This window comes from Myotis lucifugus, unplaced genomic scaffold, assembly GCF_000147115.1.
Source record: "Myotis lucifugus unplaced genomic scaffold, Myoluc2.0 scaffold_2, whole genome shotgun sequence".
NCBI lineage: Eukaryota > Metazoa > Chordata > Mammalia > Chiroptera > Vespertilionidae > Myotis > Myotis lucifugus.
Window position 1 is genome coordinate 29,031,793 of NW_005871050.1, and position 14,309 is coordinate 29,046,101.

The following is a 14,309-nucleotide window of genomic DNA, read 5'->3' on the forward strand; positions in this document are numbered from 1 at the left end:
GGGGGGGTGGGGCGCGCCCTCTATCACCCACAGAGCAGGGCCGATCAGGGGGATGGAGCCGCCGCCACTGTCACACTCAGGGCAGGGCCAATGGGGAGGTTATGGCTCTACCCCGTCACACACAGAGCAGGGCCCGTGGGGGGGGGGGTTGGGGCGCCGCACCCTGTCACACACAGAGCAGGGCCGTACAGGGGGTTGGGGCGCCGCATCCTGTCACACACAGAGCCACAGGGCAATCAGGGGGTTGGGGAGCTCCCCCCTATCAGGCACAGAGCAGGGCTGATCAGGGGGTTGTGTCCCCGCCCCCTGTCACACACAGAGCCGCAGGGCGATCAGGGGGTTTGGGCGCTGCCCCCTGTCACGCTTATCCCGGTGCTGGGAGGCATATTACCCTTTTACTATATAGGATAGAGGCCTGGTGCACGGGTGGGGGCCGGCTGGTTTGCCCTGAAGGGTGTCCTGGATCAGGGTGGGGGTCCCCACTGGGGTGCCTGGCCAGTCTGGGTTAGGGGATGATGGCTGTTTGCAGCTGGTTACACACCCTTCAGGGTGGGGGTCCCCACTGGGGTGCCTGGCCAGCCTGGGTGAGGGGCTGAGGGCCGTTTTCAGGCTGGCGGGTGACTGAAGCTCCCAACCTGTCCTTTTTTTCTTTTTTCTTTTTATTCTGGGCCAGCTTTAGCTCTGAGGCTCGGCTGCTGAAAGCAGGTTTCTGGCCTTTGTTTACCTTCTGTATTTGAAACAATGTTGCGGTCCTGCTGGCTGAAGCCTGGCTGACTGAAAGGAGGTTTCTGGGGTTTTGTTTAGCTTCTATATTTGTTACAATGTTTCTTAGAGAGCAGCTGAGAGGCCGGCAAGGCAGGCGGGGAACCTGGCTTCCTCCGTCACTGGAGCAAGCAAGCCTCCCTGTTCGTGTCAGCTGCCTGGCTGCCGGCCGCCATCTTGGTTGGCAGTTAATTTGCATATCTCAGTGATTAGCCAATGGGAAGGGTAGCAGCCGTATGGCTAATTACCATGTTTCTTTTTTATTAGATAGGATAGCTACCATAGATTATTATTCCTCTGATGGATCTGGACAGAGAAATGAAAACCTTCTGTAGAGGATTCATCATTCTAGATGCCATTAAAAACATGGTGATGATTCATGGGAAAAGAATCAACATTAACAGGAATTCACAGATTACTTTGAGGGGTTCAAGACTTCAGTGGATGAAGTAACTACAGATGTGGTAGAAATAACAGGAGAGCTGGAATTAGAAGTGGAGCCTGAAGATATGTCTGAATTGCTGCAACCTCAGAATAAACTTTTAACAGATGACAAGTTGCTTCTTATGGAAGAGCAAAGACAGTGGTTTATTGAGATGGAATCTACTCCTAGTGAAGATTCTGTGAAGATTGTAGAAATAAGGACACAGGATTTAGAATATTACATAAACTTAGTTGACAAAGCAGTGGCAGGGTTTGAGAGGACTGACTCTAAATTTGAAAGAAGTTCTACTCTGGGTAGAACGCTATCAAAGAGTATCTCTAATGCTACAGAGAAATCATTCCTGAAAGGAAGTCAATTAATGAGGCAAAGTTCATTATTGTTTTACTTTAAGAAATTGCCACAGCCAGCCCAACCTTCAGGAACTACTACCCTAGTCAGTTAGCAGCCATCAACGTTGAGGCAAGACCCTTCACCAGCAAAAAGATTATGATTTGAAGGCCTGGGATTGGTGGGGGCGGGGGGTTAGGAGTTAATGGGGGAAAAGGGGGGGCATGTAATACTTTCAATAATAAAGATTTTTTGAAAAAAAGATTATGACCAATTATTAAGGCTCAGATGATGGTTAGCATATTTTAGCAGTAAAGTATTTTTAAATTAAAGCATGTATAGTGTGGTTTTGGACATAATGTTATTGCATACTTAATAGACTACAGTATAGTGTAAATATAACTTTTATATACACTGGGAAACCAATAGATTTATGTGACTTGCTTTATGGAAATATTCATTTTATTGAGGCTGTCTGGAGCTGAACCCACAATATTTCTGAGGTAACCTTGTGGTGGAACATTCAGATTAGCTCCACCTGAATTGACTGATCAATCTGAACATCACCAAGTGTTGAAAGTATGTACCTCCTAATGTGATGCAATAGGAAGTATACAGCACCACCTCTGAGCATTCCTGTTTTTAAAAAATTGTATTGGAATCTAATAAAGCCTTCAGAGCCAACTTATGATTTATAGTTAATTTTCACTTATTCCTCTAACAAGAAGAGCAAGCAAAGTGACAACACAAAGATGCAAACAGAGAAATTAGAGTGTAGGCATTCAATAGTACAAGTAACTTGGTTTCTTCAAGAACTCAATAGCTGAAAAAAAGAGACTGGTTTAGATTAAAGTAGATTGCAGACATAACCAAGTGCAATGTGTGCATCTTGTTTGGATGATGATGTAAACATACTAAATGTAAAAAAAAATATTTTTTGAGATACTTGAGGAAATCAGAATATGGACTGGATATTAGAGGACATCAAATAATTGTTATGAACTTTGTTTAGTGTGAAAGTGGCCATGTGGTTAGGTTTCTAAGAAAATTGCATATTTTCAGAGGACACTGAAGTATATAGAGTAAAATGACATGATATTTGAGATTTGCTCTAAAATGTTTACAGAAATAAAAAAGAAAAGGATATATAAAGCAGGTATGGTAAAGTCCTGATAATATTTGAATCTCAGTAATAAATTTTTGGGGATTTGCTATATCATTCTTTGTACTTTTCTGTCTTTAAAAATTTTAAAGATATAAAAAAGAACAAGTGCAAAGGACCCAAGGCAGGGGGAGATGATGTTCAAAGGATATAAACAGGTACTTACAGAAGACATACAAATATACAATAAACATCTGAGAAGATATTCAGCTTTACTGGTAGTTGGGGAAATGCAAATTAAAACAATACGGAGACATGTTTTTTTATTCAAAACATTGGCAAAAAAAGGGGGGGGGGAAGGTTGGTTAGATCAGATTAGGACCATCTAGTTCTGATCATTTCTGGGAGGGCAAATCGCCTCCCAGTATAGTATTAAATATTCATTAAGAGTAAACATGATATTAGATATGATATTTTGTAGAAATAACAGTGCCAGGAATTAAAAATTTGTACTTGAGGATGTCTGAAGCAGCACTTTTTGTATTATAAAAAAAAGTTGAAAACAACCTGAATTATCATAGAGGAATGGTCAAATAATGATCATCCATACTAGAGAACGTTATATTGTTTTTAAAAGTAAAAAAAAAATTGTATAATTAAACAGTATATGTTTAATAGTATAAAATTTAGAAAGTACAAACAAGAAAAAAGGAAAAGAATTCCAGACATGGAGAGATCATCTTGGAATATATCATTTCATGTTTTTCTCAGGGTGTGTGAGTGTGTGCGTGTGTACGCATGCATATGTATGTATACTTGTTTTTCCAATACTTGTTCTTCAAATAAAAAGATATCACATTACACAGTATGTTGTAACCTCTTGTTTTCTTCATTCCCTCATGAATATTTTCCACATCAATATTCACTCTGTAACTTAACCAATCACTACGTTGGGATATTTAAGTGCATTCCAATTTCTCCTTTTATAAACAGCTTACCCCCAGGCCTGCAAAGATTTGAAGACGATTTGCCGAAGGAAAGTCCTGGGTGCTTCCAGAGACATTTGAACCAGAGTAGTCAGAATGCGTTCCCATCTCCCGAGCCTGCTATCTCCCCAGATAGCACAACTGTGGTCTTTAGAACTTCTAAAACTTGTCTTATCCTGCCCGTTAGTCATGCAGCTTAACTGGGACTCTGTTCCAGAAATCCCTACACCCTCTCCCTTTCCTCACCCCATTCCAGCCCCTCCCCACGCACCCGCCCCTCCCCGCCCCCCGCGCTTTCCCGCTCAGCGGTCTGGCCTATGGCAAACGCCAAGAATTAATTAGGGGCGGGGATCAAGGAGAGGCTGTCAGGAGGTCGCCATATTTCTGTACGGCCAGGAGGACGCCCAGGCTGTCGGTGGGTCGCGAGAGGTGCTAACAGGGCGGGGCCACCGCTCAGCTCTGCCGGCCTCACCCCTCCCGCCCGGACAGGTGGCTGGAGCGCGCCCCGCCCCGCCAGCTGCGGGTGGGAGCGAGGGAGGGCCGGCCCGGACGGCCGCCGCCAGCTGCGAGTGCGAGTGAGTGAGCTCCAGCCTGGGACGGCCGGGCGAGTAGTCTAGAAGCAGCAACCAAGTATCGTGGCGGCCAAAAAAATGCTCCTGTACCGAGGGGCCCCCGCGGGCCCTGGCGCGCCGGGCAGCGGGCTGGCCCGGCCAGGCGGCAGCCCGCAGGCATTTTGGATCCGCCTGAGCACGGTAGGTCGGGTACCCGAGGGGGCGGACGCGCGCGCGGGCCCCGGGGCTGCGGGGGGCGCGCGGGGAAGGCCCGGCGGGCCGAGGCCTCACGCGGGACGGGACCTTCTCTCGCCTCCAGATGAGCCCCCGCTATCTACAGAGCAACTCCAGCAGCCACACGCGACCCTTCAGTGCCATCGCGGAGCTGCTAGGTGAGTGGCGAGGGCGGGCCTGGCCGCGATCGCCCAAGGCAGTGGTGCCAACGTGGTGCCGCGGCCGCGAGAGGAATGTGTGGAGCCGCGCGCGGGGCGGGCGGAGACTGGGGTGGGGGCGTCGGGACTGTTCCCCGCTCCGCGGGCGGAGGAGCAGGAGGACGGCTCTCTAGACAGGGACGGTGTTTCGCGAATAAAGCCGAGGAAAACAAGGTGTTTCCGAAGAGTTAGGATTCCTGTGTGATTTTTCTCTCTGGCTCCTGATGTTCCAGGCACTTTAGGATAGCTTAGTTAATAATCAAAGGGAGATGGGGCCCCAAGGCAGCTGGGCTTCACAGGGACTGTCTACAGAGGAAAGGCGCCAAGCTAGCATAAGGCCATCGTAGTGCACCCAGTAGGGTCATGAGGAAAGGTCTGGAAAACGGAGTTCTTTAACTTTGGGGACCAAAGAATCTGGGAATGATGGGACATTTCTTAAGAGATGACACGAGTGCATTTGGCTCCTTGAGACTTCGGAGGGCTAGGTCCGTGGTCCAAGAGCGCCCTCACACTGCTGGAATGAATACTGAGCACTTAACCTCTTGTTCCACCGATGTTTGCTTTTATAGCGTTTTCAGTTGATCCCTTGAAGCCAAGTACACCAGCTTTTTGCAGTACTGTGCTAAATACTGTGTGGAAAGCAAAGAAGAAAACCATTCTTGGACAAAATGCAGCAGCATACAGAGCACATTATGTTTCAAAAACTTAAAGAGAGGAGAGATGTTTATGGGACAGGGTAGCACAAAAAAATCTTGAAAATGTTTCAGAGCTCCCCAAATGAGCCCCAGTTCCTACTTAAGCAATTGCTGTGGCCATGCAGTGTGAATTGTCTTGGACAAGAAGTCAGTGGGCAGCAAGAGAGTTATTTGGAAAGGTGACAGGGAACTTTGATGATTAGTTTGACCATAAAACAGAATGCTTACGATATGTACGACTGTCCATTAGAAGGTGCAGAGAAAAAAGTGACATTGACATATTTTGAATCCTAGAGAACAGGGACTATATTTTTAAAGTCTTGCACCATGTCTTGAGTGAAACTCGGCACAGTGTAATGTGATCTATGTGCATGTAACTTAGTAAAAGAAAAAAAGAGAGGGAAAACTAACAAATTACTTAGTAAGGAATGGGAGACAAATGTGTTTTTTGCTCAGCTAGCTCACAGTGACACTGTGTAAAACCATATGTATCTACTGTGTACTGAACTTTATGGGTGATTTGTAATTCTGTGTACATACAGTTTTTGTCTTAAGCATTAACTTAACATAAACCTGGCCTAAGCTGTCCCATATGAATACCAGTTTTTATGACTATTTTATCTATATACATACATGCACATGTATATATGCAGGCATAAATGTATGTATACAAATAAAATACTCATAAAAACTAACACATATTTTAAATCCAAATCACAGCTATTTGTGGTCATATTAATAATAAGGAAAAGGGAGAGTAAAATGTTAACTGTTAATCCAAAATTTTCATTGTAGGTTTTCCTTCAAACAGTTTTCTTCTCCACTTGTGCATTAATTTTCTAGTGAATCATTCGTTTAATAAATATATTGAGTACTCACTGTGGGCAAGGCCACCATGTGGCTACAAAAATTCACTCTTCTAGTAAGAGAGATAAAATATGTACAGAAATTTTATGCTTTGTATAACAATAAAATAAAGTGATATATCAGTAAATATATACACATCAAGTGCTGTGGGAGTTCAGAGGAGAGAGGGATGACTTCCAGCTTACCAGGAAGAGAAGTGTTAGGGGAAGCTTTGTAGACATGACATTTGAGCTGAGATTTGAAGGATTGGGACATGTGGATATGGGTGTGGGGAGGGGAGGGCATTCCAGGCAAAAGTAACAACTGCTTGAACAAAGGCATAAAAAATACTGAGTAGCTGAGTTTAATTAGAGCATGAAGTTCACAAATAGTCAAAACTCTAGGTCCTTAGAGAGTTTATAAAGAGCTTTCACAAATACATTTTTAACTTTATCTTTTGATATAAATGGTATTATTATTATTTTAATTTTTTATTGATTAAGGTTTTACAAATGTGTCTTTATCCCCCCATTGTCCCCTCATCCGCCCAGTCTTGCCCTCACCCTCATCCCTTGTTGTCTGCGTCCATCACTTATGCTTATATGCATGCATACAAGTCCTTTGGTTGATCTCTCCCCTTACCCCCACCCTCCCCTACCTTCTCTCTGAGGTTTGAACATCTGATCGATGCTTCTCTGTCTCTAGATCTGTTTTTGTTAATCGGTTTATGTTGTTCATTATAGTCCACAAATGAGTGAGATCATGTGATATTTATCTTTCTCTGACTGACATTTCACTTAGCATAATGCTCTCCAGCTCCATCCATGCTGTTGCAAATGGTAGGAGTTCCTTCCTTTCTACTGTGGCATAGTATTCCATTGCATGGATGTGCCAAAGTTTTTTAATCCACTCATCTGCTGATGGGCACTTAGGCTGATTCCAAATCTTAGCTATTGTAAATTGTGCTGCTATGAACATAGGGGTGCATATATCCTTTCTGATTGGTGTTTCTGGTTTCTTGGGATATATTCCTAGAAGTGGGATCACTGGGTCAAATGGAAGTTCCATTTTTAGTTTTTTGAGGAAACTCCATACTGTCTTCCACAGTGGCTGCACCAGTCTGCATTCCCACCAGCAGTGCACGAGTGTTCCTTTTTCTCCACAACCTCACCAGCACTTGTCATTTGTTGATTTGTTGATGATAACCATTCTGACAGGTGTGAGATGATACCTCATTGTCATTTTGATGTGTATCTCTTGGATGATTAGTGACTTTGAGCATGTTTTCATATGTCTCTTGGCCTTCCTTATGTCTTCTTTCAAAAAGTGTCTATTTAGATCCATTGCCCATTTTTTTCATTGGGTTGTTTGTCTTCCTTTTGTTAAGTTGCATGAGTTCCCTGTAAATGTTGGAGATTAAACCCTTATCGGAGATATCGTTGGCAAGTATGTTCTCCCATGCAGTGGGGTTTCTTGTTGTTTTGTTAATGGTTTCTTTTTCTGTGCAGAAGCTTTTTATTTTGATGTAGTCCCATTTGTTTATTTTCTCTTTAGTTTCCATTGTCCTAGGAGCTGTGTCGGTGAAGATATTGCTTTGGCATATATCTGAGATCTTGCTGCCTGTGGATTCCTCTAATATTTTTATGGTTTCCTGTCTTACAGTTAAGTCCTTTATGCATTTTGAGTTTATTTTTGTGTATGGTGTAAGTTGGTGGTCTAGTTGCATTTTTTTTGCATGTGTCTGACCAAGTTTCCCAGCACCATTTATTGAAGAAACTGCCTTGACTCCATTGTATGTTCTTGCCTCCTTTGTCAAATATTAATTGACCATAGTGGTTTGGGTTGATTTCTGAGTTCTCTATTCTATTCCATTGGTCTATATGTCTGTTCTTGTGCCAGTACCAGGCAGTTTTGAGAACAGTGGCTTTGTAATGCATCTTGATATCTGGTATTGAGATCTCTCCTTCTTTGTTCTTCTTTCTCAGGATCACTGCAGCTTTTGGTTTTATTAATTAATTAATTAATTTATTTTTTTATTCCAGATGAATTTTTGGAGAGTTCTTTCTAGATCTGTGAAATATGCTGTTGGTATTTTAATGGGGGAGTGCATTGAATTTATAGATTGCTTTGGGTAGTATGGACATTTTAATGATGTTGATTCTACCAATCCATGAACACGGTATGTTCTTCTATCTGTTTATGTCTTCCTCTATCTCTTTTTTCAACATCTTGTAGTTTTCTGAATACAGGTCTTTTACCTCCTTAGTTAAGTTTATTCCTAAGTATCTTATTTTTTTTGTGTGCATTGGTACATGGGATTGTTTTTGTAATTTCTCTTTCTGTAAGTTCACTATTGGTGTATAAAAATGCCATAGATTTCTTGGCGTTAATTTTGTATCCTGCTACTTTGCCAAATTCGTTTATTAAGTCTAATAATTTTTTGATGGAGCCTTTAGGGTTTTCTTTGTATAGTATCATGTCATCTGCGAATAATGACAATTTTACTTCTTCTTTTCAAATTTGGATGCCTTTTATTTCTTCTTCTTGTCTGAACGCTATGGCTAGTACTTCTAGTACTATGTTGAACAGGAGTGGTGAAAGTGGGCATCCCTGTCTTGTTCCTGTTCTTAAGGGAAATGGTTTTAGTTTTTGCCCATTGAGTATGATGTTGGCTGTAGGTTTGTCATATAAGGCTTTTATTATGTTGAGGTATGATCCTTCTATTCCCACTTTGCTGGGTGTTTTTATCAGAAAAGGGTGCTGGACTTTGTCAAATGCCTTTTCTGCATCAATCGATATGATTATGTGATTTTTGTCTCTCACTTTGTTTATGTGATGTATCACGTTTATTGATTTGCGGATATTGTACCAGCCTTGCATCTCCAGAATAAATCCCACTTGGTCATGGTGTATCATTTTTCTAATGTACTGCTGGATCCGGTTTGCTAGAATCTTGTTGAGGATTTTAGCATCTATGTTTATCAGGGATATTGGCCTGTAACTCTCTTTCTTTGTGGTATCTTTATCTGGTTTTGGGATTAGCGTAATGCTGGCTTCATAGAAAGAGCTTGGAAGTGTGCCTACCTCTTGAATTTTTTGGAATAGTCTGAGAAGGATTGGTTTTAGTTCTTCCTGAATGTTCGGTAAAAGTCCCCTGTGAAGCCATCTGGTCCAGGGCTTTTGTTTGCTGGAAGCTTTTTGATTACTGTTTCAATTTCATCAGTAGTTATCTGCCTATTCAATTTTTTTGATTCTTCCTGATTGAGTTTTGGAAGCTTGTATTTTTCTAGGAATGTGTCCATTTTGTCGAGGTTGTCCAGTTTGTTGGAGTAGAGTTGTTCGTAGTATTTTTTGACAATCCTTTGTATATCAGTAGGATCAGTTGTTACTACACCTCTTTCATTTCTGATTTTGTTTATTTGGGTCCTCTCTCTTTGTTTCTTGGTGAGCCTGGCGAGAGGTTCATCAATCTTGTTTATCCTTTCAAAGAACCAGCTCTTGGTTTCATTGATTTTTGTATTTTTTTGTTGTTTTTTTGTTTTTGTCTTTTTTTTTTGTCTCTGTCGTTTATCTCTGCTCTGATCTTTATTATTTCCTTCCTTCTGGATACTGTGGGCTTTTCTTTTTGCTCTCTTTCTAATTCTTTAAGTTGTAAGGTTAGATAATTTATTACCAGTTTTTCTTGTTTTTTGAGGTAGGCCTTTAGAGCTATGAATTTCCCTCTCAGGACTGCTTTCATTTGTCCCATAGATTTTGGATTGTTGTGTTTTCATTCTCATTTGTTTCCAGGATGCTTTTTATTTCTTCTTTGATCTCTTTGGTAACCCAATCATTGTTTAATAGCATGCTATTTAGCCTCCAAGTGTTTGATTTTTTTTCATTGTTTTTATTGTAGTGGATTTCTAGTTTTATGCCATTGTGATCTGAGAAGATGCTTGTTATGATTTCTATCCTCTTGAATTTGAAGAGACTTTGCCCGTGTCCTAATATGTGGTCTATCTTTGAAAATGTCCCGTGTGCACTGGAGAAGAATATATATTCTGTAGCTTTGGGGTGAAATATTCTTAAGATGTCAATTAAGTCCATCTGATCTAGTGAATCATTTAGGATTGCTGTATCTTTGCTGATTTTTTTGTTTAGAGGATTTATCCAGTAGTGTAAGTCAGGTATTAAAGTCCCCTACTATGACTGTATTGCTATCGATCTCTCCCTTGGTATCTTCCAGAAGTTGTTTTATGTATTTGGGTGCACCTGTATTGGGTGCATATATGTTTACCAGAGTTATATCTTCTTGTTGAATTGCTCCCTTTAGTATTATGTAGTGGCCTTCCTTATCTCTTGTTATGGCCTTTACTTTGAGGTCTATTTTATCAGATACAAGTATTGCCACCTCAGCTTTTTTCTCATTTCCATTTGCCTGAAGAATTTTTTTTCCAGTCCTTCACTCTCAGTCTGTGTGAATCCTTTGTTCTGAGGTGGGTCTCTTGCAGACAGAAAATATATGGGTCATGTTTTCTTATCCATTTGGCTACCCTATATCTTTTGATTGGTGCATTTAATCCATTTACATTTAATGTTATTATTGATAAGTACTTGTTTGTTGTCATTTTTAGTCTTAATGTTTGTGTTTCTTCTTGCCTTTTTGTTTCTTCTTTTTACAGCAGTCCTTTAGCATTTCTTGCATTGCTGGCTTGGTAGTAATAAACTCTCTTAGCCCTTTTTTGTGTCTGTGAAAATCCTAATTCCACCTTCAATTTTGAATGATAGCCTTGCTGGGTATAGTATTCTTGGGTTCAGTCCCTTTCTTTGCATCATTTTGTATATTTCATTAATTCCCTTCTGGCCTGGTGTGTTTCTGTTGAAAAATCAGTTGATATTCTAATAGGAGCTCCCTTGTAAGTAACTTTCTGTCTCTCTCTGGCAGCCTTTATGATTCTTACTTTGTCGTTGCTGTTTGCCAATTTAATTATGGTGTGTCTCGGTGTCAGTCTTTTGGGGTTCATCTTGTCTGGGACTCTATATGCTTCTTGGACTTTCATAGTTTTTTTCTTGCCAATATCAGGGAAGATTTCTGTCATTATTTCTTCAAACAGGTTTTCTATTCCTTGCTTCTCTTCCTCTCCTTCTGGTACCCCTATTATGCAAATATTGTTTCGTTTTGTGTTGTCCCAAAGCTCCCTTAGGCTCTTCTCTTGCTTTTTAAATCTTCTTTCCAGTTGCTGCTGTGTTTGTGTGTGTTTTCCTACCTTGTCTTCTAATTCGCTGATGCAGTCCTCAGCCTCTTGTAGTCTACTGTTTAAGCCTTCCATTGTGTTCTTTATTGCAACTATGTCATTCTTCATCTCCTCTTGGTTCCTTTTCATGTTGGTGACATTCTCATTCAGCTCCTTATAATTCTCATTGAGTTGTGTGTATTTGTCATCCAGCCGTTTGAGCATCCTTATAACCATTACTCTGAATTCTTTCTCTGATATGTTGCTAGCCTCAGTTTCATTTAACTCCCTTTCTGGTGAAGTTTTTCTTTCCTTGGGGATTGCTTTTTTGTCTTCCCATGTTTTGCTGTAATGTTTTAATTGTAGATCAAATTGCTTTGCTACCCAGGTTCTTTTGGGATGGTGCTACTGGTGTGATCTCTCAGGTCTCCTGGGCTTGGTAATCTAGCGTAGCTCCCTACTTGAGCTATTTGGGTTCTCTTGATGTAGGCCTGTGAGCTGGAAATGCGCAACTGCAGTGTCTAGAAGTTAGCAGCAGCTGTGGAAGGAGGTGTCCCAATTTTTGTTGTCTTAAGCCCTTGGTTGAAGTAGCGCATGCCCAGCAGGGACTCACAGTGGCACTGGAAGAATGTGCAACTGTAGTGTCCAGAGTTCTATAGCTATGGGGTGGGCAGACTCAGTTTTTGCTGCTGCACCTGTGGTGGATAGGCACGTGCTCCCAGTGGTGGCTCACTGGGGCACCAGCGGTGTGTTTGCCAGTGTGGCGTACTGAAGCACTCAGAAGGGCCCTGGCACTGAACCCATGTAATTGAGGCTTCTGTGGGCAGGTATCCAGGGTGAGTGAATTCAGAATTTCTACTGCTGGTGGGGAGTGCGTCCCTGTTTGTCCAAGATCGCACCTAGCGGGGGTTCACAGCGGCTCCCAGGAGCGCCCTGTGGATAGATGGGCTCTGGGTACCTGCTTGTTGGAAATGCATGACTGTGGCAGTGAGTTTGCTGGCGCAGAGCTCTGACGCACTCTGAGGGGCCCTGGTGCTAAAGATGCCCAGCTGGGTTGTCTGTGGGCAGTTATTCAGGAAGAGGGAATTTAGAACTTCTATTGCGGGCAGCGCGCCCTTGTCTGTTCAAAATCACACCCAGCAGGGGTTCATAGCAGCATCCAAGAGCTGCCTATGGAGTGGTGTGCCCTGGAAGTCTGCATGCTGGAAATGCGCGAAATGTTGGAAACGCGCGAATGTTGGAAACATGGGAATGTGGTGTCTGGAGGTCTGCACTGGGGTGGGGGGAGTTGCACTTACTGCTGTGGGAGCGGTGCACCTTTGGAGGTGGAAGTCCCAGGGTCCACATGTCTGTGGGTGGGGCAGCAGGATTTTGGCTGGAGTGGCTGCTGGGTCGCAGGCAGTGTCCAAGGCCTGTCTGGGTGGTGGTGCTGATGAGTTCCTAGAAGAGGCCGCTCTCCCCTTCAAGATGGCATGGGCTCCATGCCCAAGTCCCACAGTCCAGGGAGTGCCGCAGCGGTGGTAGTCTCTCCCTGTCCCAGAGAGCCTGGTCTGCCAGCCTCTGCTGCTCCTTCCAGGAGGGATTTAACTGTCCCTCCCTCACTCACACACACATCCACACGCTCTCCTTTCATCCCCTCACTCACTCACTTCCTATCCCTCACCTCCGTCCTGCCAGCCGCCATCTTCTAAATGGTATTATTATTATTATTATTATTATTATTATTATTCTCATCCTGCAGATAAGGATACAGAGGCTCAGAGCATTTAATTGACTTTTCCAAGGTTACATGTCTAGTAGGTGGCAAATCCAGGACTCAAACACAGGTCTTTTTTACTCCAAGTACCAAATAAAGAATGAAGTTAAAAAGGCCCACTGGGTCCTAGCTGGTTTGGCTCAGTAGCTAGAGCGTCAGCCTGTGGACTAAAGAATCATGGGTTTGATTCCGGTCAAGGGCACATGCCCGGGTTGTGGGCTAGATCGCTGGTAGGGGGGGATGTGCAAGAGGCAGCTAATCAATGATTCTCTCTCATCATTGATGTTTCCATCTCCCTCTTCCTTCCTCTATAATAAATAAAATATATAGTTTTTAAAAAAGGCCCACTGGGACCAGGATGTGATTGGGAGGCTTGATACTTTAGTCTGAAGTTTTTTGTTTTTAAATATGACTTTTATTGACTTTAGAGAGAGAGAGGGAAAGAGAGAGAGAAACATCAATGAGAGAATCATGGATCAGCTGCCTCCTGTATGCCCCTACTGGGGATTGAGCCAGCAACCCAGGCATATGCCCTGACTAGGAATCAAACCATGATCTCCTGGTTCATAGATTCATGCTCAACCACTGAGCCACACCAGCCAGGCTAGTCTGAAGTTTACTGAGCAGGGCAATGTCAGGATCAGAGCTGTGCTTCAGGAAAGTTAATCTTGCAACAGTGTATAAAGACTTGGCTTTAAAAGTCTGGTGAGGAGGTTATCACAATAATCCAGATGAGAGGGAATAAAAATGACTCGAATATCAAACTTGTGGTCATTTGAATGCTGACACTGTGTGTGTGTGTGTGTGTGTGTGTGTGTGTGTGTGTGTGTGTGAAACAGGAAGAAGAATAGCTTGTGTCAGAAGAGGGTGACCTTTATTTTAGATGCGAATAGTTTTAGATAATTGCAGGATGTCTGTAGGGACCTGTAAACTTGCAGGAATCCACGTAGGCCATCCTTCTGGGACAGGAGAGGTTGAGAGACTCATGAAGCACTACCTCAAAGGCATCTCCCCAGGAGGGATAAATGGTGGTGAAAGAAGTCTTGACTTGGGGTGGTGAACACACAGTACAATATGTAGATGATGTATTATAGAATTGCAAACCTAAATATATGTAATTTTATTAACCAATGTCACCCAAATACATTCAATTAAATAAAAAAGCCATCTCCCCACTCTCCAGCCTGTCTCTCCA

General features: G+C 42.7%; 1 protein-coding gene and 1 pseudogene across 1 annotated transcript in view; both read left to right on the top strand.

Annotated features, from left to right (window-relative positions):
* Positions 1–1,697, top strand: part of LOC106698055 — a 25,673-nt pseudogene extending 23,976 nt beyond the window's left edge.
* Positions 1,698–4,009: 2,312 nt separating this feature from the next.
* The window catches only part of MORC4 (MORC family CW-type zinc finger 4), a 79,548-nt gene continuing 69,248 nt past the window's right edge, over positions 4,010–14,309 (top strand). Inside the window, 2 exon segments of the mRNA XM_006082271.3 lie at positions 4,010–4,374; positions 4,493–4,565. Of these exon segments, the coding sequence (XP_006082333.1) occupies positions 4,273–4,374; positions 4,493–4,565 (175 nt within the window). The 5' untranslated portion in view covers positions 4,010–4,272.